Source organism: Primulina tabacum, chromosome 3 (genome assembly GCF_025594145.1).
Source record: "Primulina tabacum isolate GXHZ01 chromosome 3, ASM2559414v2, whole genome shotgun sequence".
In the NCBI taxonomy this organism is placed as follows: Eukaryota; Viridiplantae; Streptophyta; class Magnoliopsida; order Lamiales; family Gesneriaceae; genus Primulina; species Primulina tabacum.
In genome coordinates this window covers 8,912,250-8,931,375 of record NC_134552.1, presented here as the reverse complement: position 1 = coordinate 8,931,375, position 19,126 = coordinate 8,912,250, and the positions used below count along the sequence as shown (strand labels likewise).

Below are 19,126 nucleotides of genomic sequence, written 5' to 3'. Positions count from 1 at the left end.
ATGATTTATTATGATGTGCTACCATTATTGGTAACGTGAATAAGTAAAATATATATTTTCTCACACTTTGAGGAAGCTTGTGAAACTCGAATGGGAATTGATAAGACATTCGAACATAAGTTGGCTGCAAGAAGATATATTGTATTCAACTCTTGGCAAGTTGGGCAGAAATCAGTGGTGTTATATTTGTCATCGTGAAGCTTTCGTGTCCTCAGTCTGTGCAGATATGTGGGGTGTTTAGTTTTTTTCTTAAAATTTTGGTCTGTAGATATCAAACTTCGAGGTCTTGAGCAACCATGTATTGGAGAATTCATCTTTCTGTGCTGGTTGGTTTGGTCCACGTTTTGGTAGTAACAGCTCTCACAGATCCAGATGATTGTAAGTTATCTCATCTTGCATAAAAGTTGTCTTTCAGACTTGATAGATTTGTTTCTACGATTAATTGTGAATTCTCGAGTGGGTTGTCATGTGTTGGAGGAACCATCCATCTGATGTTTTAGGCAAATGAGTTTTGTGAGATTTCTAATCAAGATCTTAGCTACCACCTTGATTTTGTAGTGCTGGACTGAGCCATCTCTTCAGGGTCTCAATTTCTAAGTAATCTTATACGTTTGTTACATGTTAGAAGGAAAAATCGAAACCTTTGTTTCTCCTTTTTGCCGTCGGTTGAAAAGTTTACCTTGTTCTTGGGAGTTTTTTAAGCTGGCCAACCGAACTTATTTTAGTCCATTTTCTCACTTTCAAGCATAGCAAAGATATGGGTTTTGGCGAAGGATGGGTTCTTGATACTTCAATATTTCCCGGAATGAGAATAAACACTCATAGCTTGATGGAGCACTTGAAGCCTGAAGCCATGTGTTGTCTTGTTATGATCTGTATTCTGTTTGATTTCATTTTTAAATTTGAAAACCTGTTCTCCTACGCTAGTTCCTTAAATAAATTGTCGGTGTCATTTTTATGGATTTGATCACCAAATGGTGGGGACAATGACTTAGGATCAAACCTGTAATGAACTGAAGGACATAGTTTTTCCATGATGCAGTTGCTGGTCTACAGGCTCTGAGAATCAAATGGGACAATGTACCTCCGAATTGGGTCGGAGCTGATCCTTGTGGGAATGCTTGGGATGGAATTAGATGCTCTAAAAACCGCGTTGTTTCTATGTAAGTGTTTGCCGATACTTGCAGTGTAGAGGAGACTGCGGCAAAGCATTTCATGTGTTTCTGAATATAATCCCAAGACGTGTAATCTTTTCAGCACATTGGCAAACATCAACTTGAGTGGTCAGCTATCCTCAGACATCAACAATTTACCAGAGTTGCAAATCCTGTAGGTGTTTCTAAGCATTTTAAGTTCTTTGTTTGTCATTTGTTTCTTTATTACCATAAATTATGTATGTTTAGGGATCTATCATACAACAAAGAGATGACTGGATCTCTTCCTTCAGCAATGGACAATTTGCAGAAGTTATCGAGCTTGTAAGCGAATCTTAACGTGTGATAGCACCTTGAAATAGACATATTACTCGTACAATGAGATAATTTCTGCTTTGTGCATCGCAGAATCCTCGTTGGTTGTGGATTTTCTGGTGCAATACCACCCTCAATAGGATCTCTACGAGAATTGGTCTACCTGTAAGGGGCTTTTGAATATCTGCTATGTTCTCATCTAAATGTCTTTGTACAGTGAACCTTTTTTTCGAGGATACATCACATCAATGGATTGTTGATGTAATTTAATGACCACGTTGTTAATTAGTAAGAATCTCAGTTCAGATTACTTGGAATGCTAAAGTGTTGGATTTCGTTCATATTCAAGTGGGACTTAGTTTCTTACTTTTAGTTCTGTTGCACCTTTCTTCTTGTTGCATTGCAAATCTAATGCTCCATTTCCTTTTCTATAAAGGTCTCTTAATTCGAACAATTTCATTGGCGGGATACCACCTTCTGTTGGCAGTTTATCGAAACTTTATTGGCTGGATTTGGCCGATAACAAGCTTACAGGATCTCTCCCCGTCTCAGATGGGAGCACACCAGGTCTTGATTTGCTCGTGAATGCAAAACACTTGTATGTACATTTTCAACTCATTTTCACGTTATTTTTGTGTTATACTGATTGATTATGTGTTAACCGGAATCCCATGTTTTTCTGCAGTCATTTAGGAAATAATCAGCTGTCCGGTGAAATACCACCCCAGCTGTTTAACTCGAATTTGACTCTAATACATTTGTAAGTAGTTCCAAATTTGTGGTACAGTTAGGAAACTTGAATTTAAAAATTGCTCCCATCATCTCAGATACCTCGTAAGAATTATACACCTATGTTTTAACCATGTTTGCTTGATTAGGCTTCTCGAAAATAATCAACTAACTGGAAAAATTCCTCCCACGATCGGACTTGTAAAACCTCTGGAGGTTTTGTGAGTGTGACTATCCCATTTTCTGCACCATAATTATCTTGAAGTATGATTTACTAGGAAAGTTTGGACTAAATACCTCGAAATTACAACAGACGGCTTGATGGGAACTCTTTAAGTGGATCTGTTCCTCAAAGCCTCAACGATCTTGTTTCTGTCAAGGACCTGTAAGTGGAATAAAAATACGGAAATTTTTTTAGTTTATTTTGTTCTTCTCTAGAGTATCAGACATAAAAAATACATATATGTCCGACGAACATTCCAGGTATTTGGCAAACAATAAGTTGGTTGGAGCCTTGCCCAATTTAACTGGCATGGATGTGCTGAATTATGTGTAAGTTGAGCCCCAATTTACCTATGCTTTGAAATTGTTAAATTGTGATGTTCCTATTAAATGATAAACGTGTGTGGTGCATGAAACAATGGTTGAAGGTCGTAAATTGTGATTTTTTTCAGGGACATGAGCAACAACTCGTTTGATGCAACTGATATTCCAGCATGGTTTTCGTCTTTGCAGTCATTGACTTCACTGTACCTCTCCCTCTTTGGCTTTGTATATATGTGTCATTTGGGAGTGCTTTCTATCCCTAACGCTGTTGAACTTGCAGAATAATGGAAAATACAAGACTTCAAGGACAGCTCCCAGTTTCTCTATTTAGCCAACCCCAATTACAGACCATGTGAGTAAACTCTGATGTTCCTATTATGTTGCGCATCATAAAACATTAAGAGGGGACTAAAAGCGAGAGTGGCTCATATATTATTCGGTTAATCACGCACACGAACACCACCCCTGTTTGTATCCTGTCGTGGTCAGGAACTGAAATGGGGTACTATGTATCATGTGGTCCGCAATGGAGCTACAACTTCTGTCACAGCTCATCATATCATATATAATGTCAGGGCCCGTGCACTTAGTTAATATTTAATTACCACACAACTAAGGATTAAATGGTGTAAACAGCGAAAACGAGTTTAAAATGTTCATTAGGGACCTACAGAAATTTCGGCATGATCCTCCCTGTAAGTAGGACATCTCAAAAATTTCAAAACACAACAATAACAATATACGCTCGAAAATACCAACAAGTTCACAATCAACCAAACAAATATCCTACAGCCGCACTGGCCAGGACTAGACACAACATACCACAAATAAAATCCAAACAACATAAAAACATAACCATACAGCTACACAGGGCATCTCCCTGGCAAATGTATCAAACCAGCATAATATATATGAATATCTGGGAACTCTGACACCAACCATCCAACTACTGGGTACCACTCGCTGACGCTCCACCAGACGCGTCAAAACCCCTGGAATGACCTGCTAAGTCATCAAAAACAACCACAACATCAAAAGAAAACAGGGGTTGGACCCCAGTACGACAAACCAGTAAAATCACGACGTAAATAAAGGACATGTAATAATATCAAGTAAATGCAATGACATGCGATGCATGAATGGTAACAATAGAATAACGGATACCAAATGGAGTCCAAACGAATAGCATCGTCAACAGAAACATTGGCCACCCGTGCCAGGAATGCAGCATCAAATCGCCGCTCGTCCATGCACGTAGCATCGGGAATGCGAGTAGCTAAGTCGCTCGTCCCTAGCTGTCATCTGGGAATGTGGCTAATCCTAATCCACTCGTCCCTCTGATGACTCAATATATCTCAACAGAATCAACATAAATAACCGTCAAAGGAGTCAAGGCTCAATATGTTATGCCAATACAATTTATGCATGAATGCAACAAAATAAACATTCAATGCACATAATAGCAAACAACATTCACCGAATATTCTTACACGCCAATATAAGCGTCATAATGATATAGGTTTGAACGTACCTCAACTATAGCTTACAATACCACGGTAAATTCTTAAGGACTATCGAATGAAACTCGTCCAACGATAAAACCTACAATATAAATCCGCTATACACTTCAATATAATGCATTCTAACCGACTAAAACAAATTAAATCGGCTCGGTTAAAAATCGAATTCCAGACAGCTTATAAAACCCTTCAAAATCTGGAATTCAAGCTTAATACCTCAATACTCGAGGCTAGAATGCACAACGGTAATTTCGCAAAGGTGGCTCGCCGGAACAAGTCGCCGGAAATACTGTTCACGCCGGAAACCTAGCTGGAAATTAGGGAAAAATCTCAATTCTTCACTTTTATAAACTAATACACCAAGAACAACCAAAATTCAAAGCCAAAAGCTTACCTAAACCGAATTGAAGCTACGCGCACTGCTGCTGGAAATCAAGCCAAATCGAACTCGATAACTTCCGATTCATGGTAGGAAATACTCTAATAGAAAGGAGGAAGAAGAGTGCTAACCGCTGCACTAAATTTTTTTCGGCCGCTGGCAGCGCTGCGCGAAGACGGCAGAAAACAGAAAGAAGGCGACGAGCAAGGCTGGGGAAAAGTTTCTGGAAATGAACGATCTGATCTTCTATCAATTGGGTTTGGGTATTTGTTATTAAATGAAATGGGCTGGGCCTACTTATTGTTATTGGGCCTCACATTCTCCCCTACTAATAAAAGATTTCGTCCTCGAAATCTAACAAACACAACACTGATATCCACAACATTACATCTGATAATACATAGGAAATTCAGAATACATCGCGTAATTCATTACATTCTCAAACAAATGAGGCCATTCTTGTCGCATCTTTGCCTCTAATTCCCATGTAGATTCTTCTCTTCCATGTCTACTCCATTGTATTAAAACCAATGGAATCGTCTTGCTCCTGAGCTGTCTTTCCTTACGGTCCAAAATTTGCACTGGATGTTCAACATAGCTAAGGGAACTGTCCAACTCCACATCCTCGACATTCAAGATATGAGACGGATCTGGCTCATACTTCCGCAACATAGATACATGAAACACATTATGTATCAAAGACAAACTCTGCGGCAAATCCAAACGATACGCCAATGTGCCAATCCTTTCAACAATCATATACGGACCAATATAACGCGGAGCTAACTTTCCTTTATGTCCAAATCTCATAGTACCCCGGAATGGTGATACTTTCAAGAAAACATAATCGCCCACTTTGAACTCTAAAGGTCTACGCCTTTTATTAGCATAACTGGCTTGACGATCTTGGGTTGCTTTCATCCTTTTTCTGATCAATTCAACTTTATCTTTCATTTCTTGAATAAATTCTGGTTTTGACATTTGTCTTTCTCCTACATCTTCCCAACATATCGGCGATCTGCACTTTCTTCCATAGAAAGCTTCAAATGGTGCCATACCGATTGTTGCCTGAAAACTATTATTGTAAGAGAATTCAACTAAAGACAATAATTCTTGCCAACCACCTTTGAAATTCATCACTACTGCTCGTAACATATTCTCTAGAGTCTGGATGGTTCTTTCTGACTGACCATCTGTCTGCGGGTGATAGGCAGTGCTCATAGCCAACTTTGAACCCAAAGCTGATTGCAAACTTCCCCAAAACTTCGAAGCAAACCTTGGATCACGATCAGATACTATGGTTACTGGCATACCATGCAATCTCACTATATGATCAATGTACAATTTCGCCATTTTCATATAAGTGCAAGTACGATCATACGGGATAAAATGAGCTGATTTAGACAATCTATCAACAATCACTCAAATCGCATCACAACCACGATTAGAACGAGGCAAATGTGTCACAAAATCCATAGCAATGTGCTCCCAGTTCCACTGCGGCACTTCAAGACTATGTAACATTCCACCAGGTCTCATTCTCTCGGCTTTAACTTGTTGACACGTTAAACATTTAGCCACAAAATGAGAAATATCTTTCTTCATACCTTCCCACCAATAATGAGCTCTCAAGGTATGATACATCTTTCGAATTCCTGAGTGAATACTGTGTCGACTACAATGTGCTTTCCTTAGTATGGCTTCTTTCAGATCTATCAAATTAGGAACCACAAGTCTACCATTAATGCGCAGACTACCATCTGAAGCAACACTAAACTTTTCTGTCTGACATGTTCGAGACAATTCTTTCAATCTATGAATATGCGGATCGGTATTCTGTGCTGCTTTGATTCTGGACAAAATCTGTGGCTCGACTTGAATAGATGACACTATAAAGTAGTCTCCACTGATCTGATAAGTCCATCCTGAAGTTCCCAAGTGCTCGTGAACTTTAGAGATAGTCAGAGATGTCAGCATAGCATTCTGAACTTTCCTGCTGAGAGCATCTGCAACAAGATTCATTCGCCCTGGTTGATACTGAATCTCACAATCAAAGTCTTTAAGTAACTCCATCCATCGACGTTGTCTCATGTTCAAGTCAGGCTGTGAGAAAAGATATTTAAGACTCTTGTGATCCGAATAAATCACAAACTGCTCACCGTACAGATAATGACGCCATAACATCAATGCAAACACAATATCAGCCAACTCTAAGTCATGAACTGGATATCGGGTCTCATGCGACTTCAACTGACGAGAAGCATATGCAATCACTCGCCCATTTTGCATTAGAACACATCCAAGTCCATTTAGGGATGCATATGAACAAACAACATATCCACCTGAGCATGATGGCAAAGCTAGCACTGGAGCTGTTGTCAACTTTTCCTTCAAAGTCTGAAAACTTGACTCACATTCATCAGTCCACACAAAACGTCGATCTTTTTGCGTTAATTGAGTCATAGGCCTTGCTATAACAGAAAATCCTTCAATAAAACGCCTATAATATCCTGCAAATCCCAAGAAACTGCGAATATCGGAAATATTCGTCGGTGTTGGCCAATTGATAACAGCTTCCACTTTACTAGGATCCACTGATACTCCTTGAGCTGATATAACATGACCCAGAAATACAACTCTGTCCAGCCAGAATTCACATTTAGAAAATTTTGCATACAATTGCGCTGCTCTGAGTGTCTGGAGGACCAACCTTAAATGTTCTCGATGCTCCTTCCTTGTTTTCGAATAAATCAGAATGTCATCTATGAAGACAATAACAAATATGTCTATAAATTCTCGAAAAACACGATTCATCAAATCCATAAAAATCGCATGAGCATTAGTCAATCCAAAAGGCATAACTATAAATTCATAATGCCCATAACGTGTTCGAAATGCTGTCATCGGAACATCTTTCTCTCGAACTCTAAGCTGATGGTAGCCAGAACGGAGATCGATCTTTGAATACACTGATGTACCTTGCAACTGATCAAACAAGTCATCGATACGCGGCAGAGGATACTTATTCTTCACAGTAGCTTTGTTCAACTGCCTGTAATCAATGCACATTCTCATCGTTCCGTCTTTCTTCTTCACAAACAATACCGGAGCTCCCCAAGGTGACATACTTGGTCTAATATAACCTTTTTCCAGCAAGTCATGTAGTTGCTCTTTGAGCTCTTTCAATTCCGCTGGAGCCAAACGGTATGGTGCTCTAGAAATAGGATTTGTCCCGGGCACCAACTCAACGCTAAAATCTATTTCTCTCTGGGGTGGAAATCCAGGAATTTCATCGGGAAATACATCCGGGAATTCCTTGACAACAGGAATATCAGAAACTTCAAATCTTTTTCCCTGTGTCGCATCAACTGCATAGATCATGAATCCTTCATTTCCTGTCGACAAGATTCTAAACATTTCCATTGCTGACACTAATGGAATACGTGATTGCGAATCACTACCGTAAAAATTCCATTTACTGCCATAATACGATCTGAATCTGACGACTCCATGGAAACAATCAACCGTAGCTCGATAATTAGACAGAGTATCCATTCCCAGAATACAGTCGAAGTCAGACATATCTAGCTTGATGAGATTAGTTACTCATCGAATCTAATCACACAATTCAGAATTATCTCATGAGACATCAAACATACACCAGCAGGTGTAGAGACTGACACAGTATCTATCAACGGAGTAGCAGCAATCTCATGCTCATCAACAAATACAACAGATACAAATGAATGAGATGCTCCTGTGTCTATCAGTATACGAGCAGGATGATCAAAAATAAGACAGATACCTGCGATAACTCCGCCCGGTGCGTCTTGAACTTGATCCTGGGTTAAAGCATGAACTCGAGCCTGCTGTGGCCCTGGGAAACGCTGCTGTGCAGAACCTCTAGGCTGAGGATAGCTAGATTGCTGAAAAGACTGAGTCGGAACAAAAGGCCTAGTTGCTTGTCCTCTAAAATCCTGACCAAACTGAGGTTGCTGAAATTGTTGTCTCACTGCATTCGGACATACTCTAGCATAATGTCCAACTTGCCCACAAATATTACAAGATCCGTGAACTCCCGTACACTGAGTGCTGAAATGCTTACCACCACAACGATCACAAAATACTCCACCTGGGGACCCAACTAAACTTCCACGCTGACTGCCAGAACTAGAAGAACTACTACGAGTCTGTTTCTTGAACTGTTTTCCTTTGGCCTTAAAATTTTGCTGCTTTGGTTGCTGATAAGACTGCGAAGGCTGATACGGCAGTAAAGGACGGTATAGTGGTGCACCAACTGACATCGGCACATTACCTCCGAGACTCTGAGGAAAACCTGGTTGAACTGACTGTGGTTCTGCCAAAAGTAGACTTGCCTCCACATTCTTGGCTTTCTCAACAGCATCGGCATAATTAACAGGCGCTCCAGCTACCACTAAAGTACAAATGGTTCGATTCAATCCTTGCATAAAATGCGATAGCTTGTTCCGATCACTGCTAGCAACATGAGGAACATAGGCAAGAAGCGCTGAAAATTGAGAGGCATACTCCACTACAGTCATATTACCTTGAGTCAATCTATTGAATTCAGCTTCCTTGGCCGAATAGTACGAAGGCGGTGAATACTCTCGAGCAAACTGAGCGCAAAATACATCCCAAGTAACTCTTTCACCTGATTCTTTCAAAGCTTCCTCAGTAGTTTCCCACCATAACTGGGCTCGGTCTTTTAATTGACAAATAGCCAACTTAAGCTGCAATTCAGGGGTGTACTCCAACATATTAAACAAACGCTTCATACTTTTTAGCCATGCTATAGCTTTCTCACCATCTTCATTCCCAAAGAATCGAGGAGGACGCATGTTCTGAAATCGGGATATCACTAGTTCCATTTCACCCATTCCTCTAGTCAATTGATCCACTTCATGCTCCACGTTAACATTTCGTGCTTCACCACGAGGACGACGACCTCGTCTTCCCCAATCAGTCTCGTTAAGTCCTCTCACATTAGGAGCTTCAGATTCCTGAACAACTTCCTTTCCTTTTCTACCTTTACGTCCCGGTGCCATCTACAAGACACAAGGATTTAATCCACAGGCAGAAAAAATAATCGGTTGAGTATAAGAGCATAAACTTAAACTAATACGCTCTAGTCATGCTGATACAATTAATTCAAAACATAGAAACAAGTAAGAGCAAATAATCAAACACATGCACAATCATTTTATTTGTGCCTAAACTCGAGTGTCCTAGACTCTAATTCGAGCGTATCCAGGTTACGTTCTGATACCAAACTGTCAGGGCCCGTGCACTTAGTTAATATTTAATTACCACACAACAAGGATTAAATGGTGTAAACAGCGAAAACGAGTTTAAAATGTTCATTAGGTCCTACAGAAATTTCGGCATGACCTCCCTGTAAGTAGGACATCTCAAAAATTTCAAAACACAACAATAACAATATACACTCGAAAATACCAACAAGTTCACAATCAACCAAACAAATATCCTACAGCCGCACTGGCCAGGACTAGACACAACATACCACAAATAAAATCCAAACAACATAAAAACATAACCATACAGCTACACAGGGCATCTCCCTGGCAAATGTATCAAACCAGCATAATATATATGAATATCTGGGAACTCTGACACCAACCATCCAACTACTGGGTACCACTCGCTGACGCTCCACCAGACGCGTCAAAACCCCTGGAATGACCTGCTAAGTCATCAAAAACAACCACAACATCAAAAGAAAACAGGGGTCGGACCCCAGTACGACAAACCAGTAAAATCACGACGTAAATAAAGGACATGTAATAATATCAAGTAAATGCAATGACATGCGATGCATGAATGGTAACAATAGAATAACGGATACCAAATGGAGTCCAAACGAATAGCATCGTCAACAGAAACATTGGCCACCCGTGCCAGGAATGCAGCAACAAATCGCCGCTCGTCCATGCACGTAGCATCGGGAATGCGAGTAGCTAAGTCGCTCGTCCCTAGCTGTCATCTGGGAATGTGGCTAATCCTAATCCACTCGTCCCTCTGATGACTCAATATATCTCAACAGAATCAACATAAATAGCCGTCAAAGGAGTCAAGGCTCAATATGTTATGCCAATACAATTTATGCATGAATGCAACAAAATAAACATTCAATGCACATAATAGCAAACAACATTCACCGAATATTCTTACACGCCAATGTAAGCGTCATAATGATATAGGTTTGAACGTACTTCAACTATAGCTTACAATACCACGGTAAATTCTTAAGGACTATCGAATGAAACTCGTCCAACGATAAAACCTACAATATAAATCCGCTATACACTTCAATATAATGCATTCTAACCGACTAAAACAAATTAAATCGGCTCGGTTAAAAATCGAATTCCGGACAGCTTATAAAACCCTTCAAAATCTAGAATTCAAGCTTAATACCTCAATACTCGAGGCTAGAATGCACAACGGTAATTTCGCAAAGGTGGCTCGCCGGAACAAGTCGCCGGAAATACTGTTCACGCCGGAAACCTAGCTGGAAATTAGGGGAAAAGCTCAATTCTTCACTTTTATAAACTAATACACCAAGAACAACCAAAATTCAAAGCCAAAAGCTTACCTAAACCGAATCGAAGCTACGCGCACTGCTGCTGGAAATCAAGCCAAATCGAACTCGATAACTTTCGATTCATGGTAGTAAATACTCTAACAGAAAGGATGAAGAAGATTGCTAACCGCTGCACTAAAATTTTTTCGGCCGCTGGCAGCGTTGTGCGAAGACGGCAGAAAATAGAAAGAAGGCGACGACGAGCAAGGCTGGGGAAAAGTTTCTGGAAATGAACGATCTGATTCTTCTATCAATTGGGTTTGGGTATTTGTTATTAAATGAAATAGGCTGGGCCTACTTATTGTTATTGGGCCTCACATATAATAACTTTAGGCGCGGTTCTAGCTTTTTTGTTCTTGTAGTGATGATCGCGAATGTTGATGCATAGTCCCCTTTTGTTCCTCCTAGAGTATTGAAGAACAATCGGATCAATGGCACACTAGACATTGGCTCCAGCTCCAGCAGCCAACTGCAGCTGATCGATTTACAAAGCAACTTGATTGGCGCCTTTACACAACGAGTTGGTTACAGCATCACAATCGTGTACATTTTTCGCCACTCTTATTTATCTTCTTTCAGTGCTAAGTTTCTGAACCCATGGTTTTTTTCTTTGATAACACGGGTTTCTGGTTTTACATCTGCAGACTTGCAAATAACCCTATATGTTATGAAGGAGCAACAGAGACGTACTGCACTATTCCTCGGCAGACTGATTCCTCATACACAACGCCGGCAGAAAACTGCATTCCACTTTCCTGTAGTTCAGAGAAAATTTCGAGTCCCAACTGTAAATGTGCTTATCCCTACACAGGAACCTTGTTTTTTCGAGCTCTTTCCTTCTCCAATTTTGGAAATTCAAGTGTTTATGCATCTCTGAATCAAGAACTGATGAAATCTTTTCAGTCCAATAGTCTCCCTGTGGATTCAGTTTCTCTGAGTAATCCAACTAAAAATGTTGATAACTACCTTTTACTGAATCTCCAAGCGTTTCCATCCGGTCAAGATTATTTCAATCGAACTGCGATTACCGGAATCGGGTTTATTCTAAGCAATCAAACTTTCAAGCCACCGCCTGGATTTGGACCCTTCTTTTTCATCGGCAACAACTATGCTTACTTCGCAGGTATTTTTATCTTCCTTTCAAATCTGTAAAATGAGAAATCCACCCGACAATTGGATTTGTGTGTCATTGTTCAGGTCAGGCTGCGGGAAAAGGCCACTCATCAAGTACCACAATTATCATTGGAGTAGCAGTTGGTGGATCTGTCCTTCTCCTGCTATTACTCCTCGCTGGATTATATGCTTTCAACCAGAAGAGAAGAGCTGAAACAGCTACCAAAAAGACTGATCCTTTTGGTATGTTTGAGAATTTGATTTGCCTAATCTTCTATTAGTTGTTATAGCTAGTATACCAGATCGCAAGTCTGTAAAAAAATGTATTACTCTTAGAACATTATGAGAGTGAAGAAAGTTATTCGTAAAATAAATTGTTGATTCATGGTTAAAAATGTGGTTTTAATAGAGATGTGCGAAAGCACGACACATCAAGAGATCGAACACCGTTAGTCCAAGATGCTCTCACATAACATAAGTAGTAGATATATCATAACAACCGTTATAATTTTACTCATTCTTGCAGCAACCTGGGATCCAAATTCTAACAGTGGGGGGGTTCCACAGTTAAAAGGAGCAAGAAGTTTCTCCTTTGAAGAACTGAAGAAGTGCACAAATAACTTTGCAGAAAGTAACTGTATTGGAATTGGTGGCTATGGAAAGGTGACTTTTTCATTATTTTTTGTTCCATGATACAATGTGTTTGGTCGAAATTATTACTTCTTATTGTTCGGTTTTAAAATATAAGTAGCTATGCCATATCTCCATTCATATCGACCGATCAAATCTGTATTTTATTTGATAACATGTGTCAGGTATATAGAGGAACTCTTTCCAATGGGAAACTGGTTGCCATTAAAAGAGCTCAGGTCGGATCCATGCAGGGAGCAGGGGAGTTCAAAACTGAGATTGAGCTTCTCTCGAGGGTTCATCATAAGAATGTTGTCAGTCTTATTGGTTTTTGTTTTGACCAATGGCGAGCAAATGCTGGTATATGAATATATTGCGAATGGCACCTTGAAAGATAGTATTTCAGGTAATCCATGAAACTGAAAACTGGGCAGAAGATCTATCATGTTTGAACTGGATAATATTGGTGCTTTGGCTTATTCTCTCTGTTTCCAAACCTTAAGTTTTCAAACATAATAATTGCATTCTCAGATAAAATAGCTATACTAAATTTGTTTTCAGGTTTACTCCTTTCCTCTGTGATCGAAACAAGTAAAATATATGAGCTACACTAGTACTTATCAGCTATAACTTTTGTTACCACATGTTGATTTCTTAATATCGATGGTGAACTCGATCATTTCCCTGCAGAAAAATAAATGGTATAAACTTGACTTTTGCAGGGAAGTCAGGAATCAGGTTAGATTGGACAAGGAGACTCAGAATAGCTCTTGGAGCGGGCAAAGGCGTGCAGTATCTGCATGACTTAGCCGACCCTCCCATCATACACAGGGATATCAAATCAAACAACATCTTATTGGATGACCGCCTGAACGCTAAAGTCGCAGATTTTGGTCTCTCGAAGCTCAAGGAATCTGAAAAGGGCCATGTTACAACTCAAGTAAAAGGCACAATGGTGAGTGAATTTATGGGAAATATGTGCAGCTTAATTGTTGTTCTATGATGAAGTGCCCTTTTTTCTAATCTGTATATTCAATCTCCTTTCTGCTTTTCTTTACAAGGGATACCTAGATCCAGAGTACTACATGACACAGCAATTAACCGAAAAGAGTGATGTCTATAGCTTTGGGATATTACTACTGGAACTCGCAACGGCCAGAAATCCGATTGAGAAAGGGAAACACATTGTTGGAATGATTAGGCAAGCAATGGATTAAAACCAAGGAGTTACACAACCTCGAGCCAATTCTTGACCCAATAGTTGCTTCGTCTATGTCACCAAGAAGTGTAGAAAAGTTTATCGATTTGGCGCTAAGTTGTGTTCAAGAATCAGGTGCTAACCGGCCACTGATGAGTGAGGTAGTGAAAGAGATAGAGAATACAATGGAATTGGCTGGTATGAATCCTAATACCGAATCCGCATCGACATCAGCAAGCTATGAAGGAGCAAGCAAAGGTTTTGAACATCTTTATAATAGCAATGAGAGTCTGTTTACTTATAGTGGGCTTTACAGTCCCTCAAAAATAGAACCCAAGTAGTGTTGCTTAACATGTGCCAGTGGTCTGTGGTTCAAAAGAAACTATTTTTCGGGGCTAAGAGCATGAACGCGAAGATTCCCCGGTGTAAATGGTCACAGGTAAATGTATAATTGTTAGATGTATTTCATTGAGTTGTTTTGATTGATTTCTTGGATAACAATATAATTTTTCCTCGGGTTCAACACGTTTTCTCTTAAATGGATGCAATAAGTCATGAAATTTCACAGTTTACGTTAGATTTTAGCAGTGGTTGATGATCAACTTATTAATGTTTATTACAAGCAGAAACGTGTGAGACCTCTTGTCCGTACGATATAAATTAAATATTTAAAATTAGTTTATAATAAATATCATATATTTTTATAGCAACTTAGTTAATAATTTTCCTAAAAATCCCGTGTATGAAATAATTACTATGAAGTCGAGGACTTTAGAGTAAATGTCATCAAATAAATACTACCGTACTTTTTATAGCGAAAGAACACCTAGTTGATTTTATATATAATATTATCTGTACTTTTTTGTATATAATTTTATATATAAACTTAAAAAATAAAATTACTCGGTTCTTTGTTTATAAGAAAATTAAAACCTTTGCAGTTTGTTCATTACTTTTAATTTAAGAAATAATACAGAAATTAAATGGCTACTCGAACTTTTTCTATGCGAATGTATAAATTCATCGAAACAAATGGAACCAACCAATATTAGACCAAATTAACTATAATTAATTTATTAAAACCCAAGCAATTCTTTCCCTCGGGGAAAAAAATTTGTCCAACTGGTCGTCAAAATAAAGAAGCTTTCTATCAGAGTGATTTCGAGCCTCTTGTTCCTCATTCTATATGGGGAATTTGTGGCGAATAAATGGTCTGAGCCTGACCTTGGCGGATGGTTTACACTGTGCCACTAGTTCATTACTTTATCGAGCAAAGACATTGGGAAAAAGAGAAAAAAGCCTACAGTCGGTTGAGTTGGATCCTAGACTTTTTGAAGAATACGAAACGACTTATAATATTTGCCAGTGAAGGGTTCAAGAATCGTTGAATGTAGTGAACTTTCTTGGACCAACCAAGAAATTCAAGAAATGGAAACAACAAGATGCATAATCGTACATGGCATTCAAGAACAAGAAGCATCCAAGTGTAGTTGCCTACTCATGAAAGCCATATCAACAACTTGATCATCGTCACAGTTATTCCTGAGATTATTATGCCTTGCGTAGAATTGTTCTTGCAAGATTGTGGCCAAAAAGAGTAAAGGATCTCAAACACCTTCTCCGAAAGTAGTTCTCTTCTCTCTTGTTTATGGGTCTATTTTAATATTTCTTCCTGTATTTTGATATTGGCTTGGACTCTTACTGTGTGTTTTAAATGAGACCATGAAATATACCGACGAAACACTGTAAAGTTGATACAGAAGGTAAATTCTGTAAAGGCAGTTGCTTGACAGCAGTTGGCCTTTGAAATGGGGAAGATTGCCATTTTTAGTTGTTTTATATAGTCATGTAGGAATAGCATGTGTTGGAATGACATTCTTAAAAGATTGAGCTTGAACTTCTTGATGTTAGTGCCTGATGACACACAAGCTGATAGTGTGTACCTACTTGGGGGCTTCGCATTTGACCTTGCAAGTGTAGCATGTGGCATAAAGAGTACTATATATATTGAAGATTAATGGATGACTGAAACAACCTGGTTAAAAATTACTTTTACAAGATTCGAGATTCATATAATTTGCTATGGCATGACTTGCGCTTGGCTAGAAAACTCACTTGAAAGGCTACTTCTACATTGTATGTCTGCACTGATAATTTTCAGTAGCGCTGGTTAATATGAACGAGTTAGATACCTTATTTCAAGAAAAAAATGATCTTATCCGTATTTTGGAAGTATTTGAACCACTCTCGACATTATTCTGAAGAATGGAAAAGCTTTCCTCCCTTTTTTTTGTGTAATAGGATAAGTGATTCTATCGCCTGGTTTTTAACACGAAATGAGATTATTTCTATCAGAGTTCTAATCCAGCCCCTCCAAGAATTACTACAAATGTGAAGCAGAATTTGCAGTTCTTGAGATTATGGAAGGTTAAATCATATTCATATCTAAATTGTTTCAAATTTCCATATCTAAATTTTCTTCTTTCTTATTAATCAAATGCTTTGAATTGAGAGACGATAGGAGTTTCAAAAGAGAAAATCTGACACGCCCAGGCCTGCAACTAGTTATCACAGAAAGAGAATGGAAAATGAAGAAATGCCAGATGACAGCGAAATTTCTCGAGATCCAACTTTATCCCTCTACCAGTAATACTTTTTTGCTTTTACCGTTTTGTTCGAGTTGTCCGATGTAGAACATCTAAAGTTTAATAATTTACTCAACTCTTGTAACAGTACAAACCAGGGTTTAGACACAGCATTTCCTGTCTTACTTGTTGATGGTTTTAATGTTTGTGGCTATTGGGCTAAGTTGAAGAAGCATTTCATGAATGGAAGACTTGATATTGCTCGCCAAAAGCTGATTGATGAACTGGTAACATTTAGTGTGCTAAGAGGTTTGTGCTTTGAATCTTTTTTTATTCATAGATATCTTAGAAGTACTGTTCTGTTAATTCTAGCCAAATACGAATTGCTCGTGGCTTATAGCTTTGTCTAAAAGTTATATTTTTTTCCAGTATTCAATCATGTAGTCTATAACTTGGATTTTCATTTTTATCTTTTGGAGCTCAGCATTGCCCTCCCAATGAGCTTATCGTTTTATGAGAATTATTATGTACTCTTCTCCAGGCGGCATGTGAAGACCGTTGATACTTGATTCACACCCAAAAAAACGAAGCTTGGAAATCTTACAAGTGATAAATTGTTGAGACTGATAAAGAATATGCTTTCGATTTTCTAGCAAAATATGTAATACTGCTTCTCAAAACGTTTACTCGGGACTGAGTTTGGCCCGGCAATGAGTTGTATTCTTCCTATGCAGATTATTTTATTTGACAGCCAATAATGCAATAGCACTTCTGTATATGTCGACGTAGTCAATTTGATAGGACAATGGATTAAATTGATTCCAGTAATCAATTAATCGAAATTTGTTTCACTCTAGATGACATAAATCCTTATTATGATTCATCCATTTTATTAGAAACTTACAGTCTTTATCATATTGTAAAAACACGATTCATATATTATTGGAAGGGGAAAATGTGCTGCTGCATATATGTTTGTTGACATCTAGATTTTAAGTTCTAATATAATTCTTTTATTTGTGTTTAAAAAGTTGGACTTATTAGAAAAATATTCTACTCCATGTGTTCTTGTCTGCTTGCATGGGCATTATCTCATAGACTATTTTGAAATATCTACAGAGGTGAAAGTGGTGGTTGTATTTGATACCATGATGTCTGGCCTACTAACGCACAAAGAAACTTTTGCTGGGTATTCTTTTGTGAATAAGATTTTATGGCCGAATTTCCTTGGAATTTTTATGGCTAATCTATTAAAATCAGAAAATCCTTGTTTTACTGCTGTTGAAATTCATTTTGCCTTGTGTTACTGCACCAGCTGGTTACAGTAATCGAATCTTTGGTTATACTGAGAAAATAAATGCATTTACGAATTAGATGTGCTTGTATGTTTATATATAATTTTTTATGCAATTTTTTCCTTTGCACTAGTAAGATCTCTAGTTACGGTTTGTGTTCATATATTGCATCCCCCATCATTAAAAGATTAGCTTCTCAAAGATCAAACACCTGGTTCGTCATATGTGACATTTTGTTTCAAATTTAGCTCTGGGTGGGTAGGTGACTTGGCTAGAGCTAAAAACTATTTTAAAGTTCTGATAAACCTATATTTTTTCATGAGCATGAAAACCTTATCGCCTTTGATGTATTGTGGCTCTTCATTTTTCGCTTGTGATTTCTTTTGTCAGTTCTACTTAGTTTCTTGCTGAATGATTTGTCTGCTTGAAAATCATAAATATTATAGGTAGTTAATATCTTTTCAGGATTGACTTGGTATTCTCAGCTGAAACAAGACAGACACAAAACAAAACCTACGTTGATTCATAACGCACGACAAGAAAAACGCCCAACGACAACGCAGCTACGACAACGGTTTTTTTGAAAAACCGTTGTCGTATAGTTTTTAACAACGGTTTTAGTTAAAACCGTTGTCGTAGCTGCGTTTTGACAACGGTTTTGTAAAAGCCGTTGTCTTTTAGAGGGTCAAAGACAACGGTTTTCTAAAAATCGTTGTCTTTTAGGGTGTCAACGACAACGGTTTTTCAAAAACCGTCGCTAAATTCAAATTAGCGACGGTTTTAGTTTAAAGAAACTGTTGCATGTTCAAAATTAGCGACTTTTTCAAAATCCTGTCGCTACACTTAGCGACAGTGTGGTACTAACCGTCGCTACATTGAGCGACGGTTTTTATCCAAACCGTCGCATAATCAAAACATGCGACGGTTTTTAAAAACCGCCGCTACATTTAGCGACGGGTTTTATAAAACTGTCGCAAACTTTGGCGACGCATTTATGACAACCGTCGCTAATTTGAAATTAGCGACGGTTTAACAAAATA

At 38.5% G+C, this 19,126-nt stretch overlaps 3 protein-coding genes across 6 annotated transcripts; 2 read left to right on the top strand and 1 right to left on the bottom strand.

Moving 5' to 3' along the window:
* Positions 1–44: 44 nt before the first annotated feature.
* LOC142539984 (leucine-rich repeat receptor protein kinase HPCA1-like) lies at positions 45–14,669 on the top strand. Its single transcript, XM_075645792.1, is given in 21 exon segments — positions 45–378; positions 1,043–1,163; positions 1,258–1,329; positions 1,404–1,478; positions 1,563–1,634; positions 1,906–2,067; positions 2,155–2,229; positions 2,348–2,419; positions 2,512–2,583; positions 2,682–2,750; positions 2,873–2,947; positions 3,025–3,096; positions 11,674–11,808; positions 11,910–12,388; positions 12,463–12,621; positions 12,905–13,041; positions 13,194–13,352; positions 13,354–13,414; positions 13,731–13,963; positions 14,070–14,222; positions 14,224–14,669. Coding segments are annotated over 21 exon segments (2,859 nt in total). The 5' UTR covers positions 45–296; the 3' UTR covers positions 14,548–14,669.
* LOC142539985 (uncharacterized) lies at positions 3,473–11,355 on the bottom strand. 4 transcript variants are annotated; one of them, XM_075645795.1, is made up of 2 exons: positions 8,449–11,271; positions 3,473–3,749 (listed from the first exon to the last, which is right to left on the bottom strand). In XM_075645795.1, exons 1-2 carry the CDS (start codon positions 9,707–9,709, stop codon positions 3,691–3,693), a joined length of 1,320 nt encoding a protein of 439 aa, XP_075501910.1. In that variant the 5' UTR covers positions 9,710–11,271; the 3' UTR covers positions 3,473–3,690. The 4 variants fall into 4 exon arrangements, with proteins under 4 accessions (XP_075501910.1, XP_075501911.1, XP_075501908.1 ...); XM_075645796.1 differs by having other exon boundaries at positions 3,473–3,746; XM_075645793.1 differs by lacking the exon at positions 3,473–3,749 and adding an exon at positions 11,278–11,355 and having other exon boundaries at positions 8,231–11,193.
* Positions 14,559–18,615, top strand: LOC142538369 (uncharacterized). The gene is made up of 7 exons (XM_075643702.1): positions 14,559–14,645; positions 15,773–15,832; positions 16,562–16,633; positions 16,728–16,852; positions 16,940–17,100; positions 17,911–17,980; positions 18,552–18,615. The coding sequence occupies exons 1-7, from the start codon at positions 14,559–14,561 to the stop codon at positions 18,613–18,615; spliced, it is 639 nt and encodes a 212-aa protein (XP_075499817.1).
* The last annotated feature ends 511 nt before the right edge of the window (positions 18,616–19,126 follow it).

Coding starts and splice junctions, on each gene's coding strand:
- LOC142539985 (XM_075645793.1), bottom strand. CDS start 9,709: ATGGCACCGGGACGTAAAGGTAGAAAAGGAAAGGAAGTTGTTCAGGAA.
- LOC142538369 (XM_075643702.1), top strand. CDS start 14,559: ATGTGCCAGTGGTCTGTGGTTCAAAAGAAACTATTTTTCGGGGCTAAG. Junction 14,646..15,772: donor CCCGGTGTAAATGGTCACAG/GTAAATGTATAA, acceptor TGCCTTGCGTAG/AATTGTTCTTGCAAGATTGT. Junction 17,101..17,910: donor AACATTTAGTGTGCTAAGAG/GTTTGTGCTTTG, acceptor AAATATCTACAG/AGGTGAAAGTGGTGGTTGTA.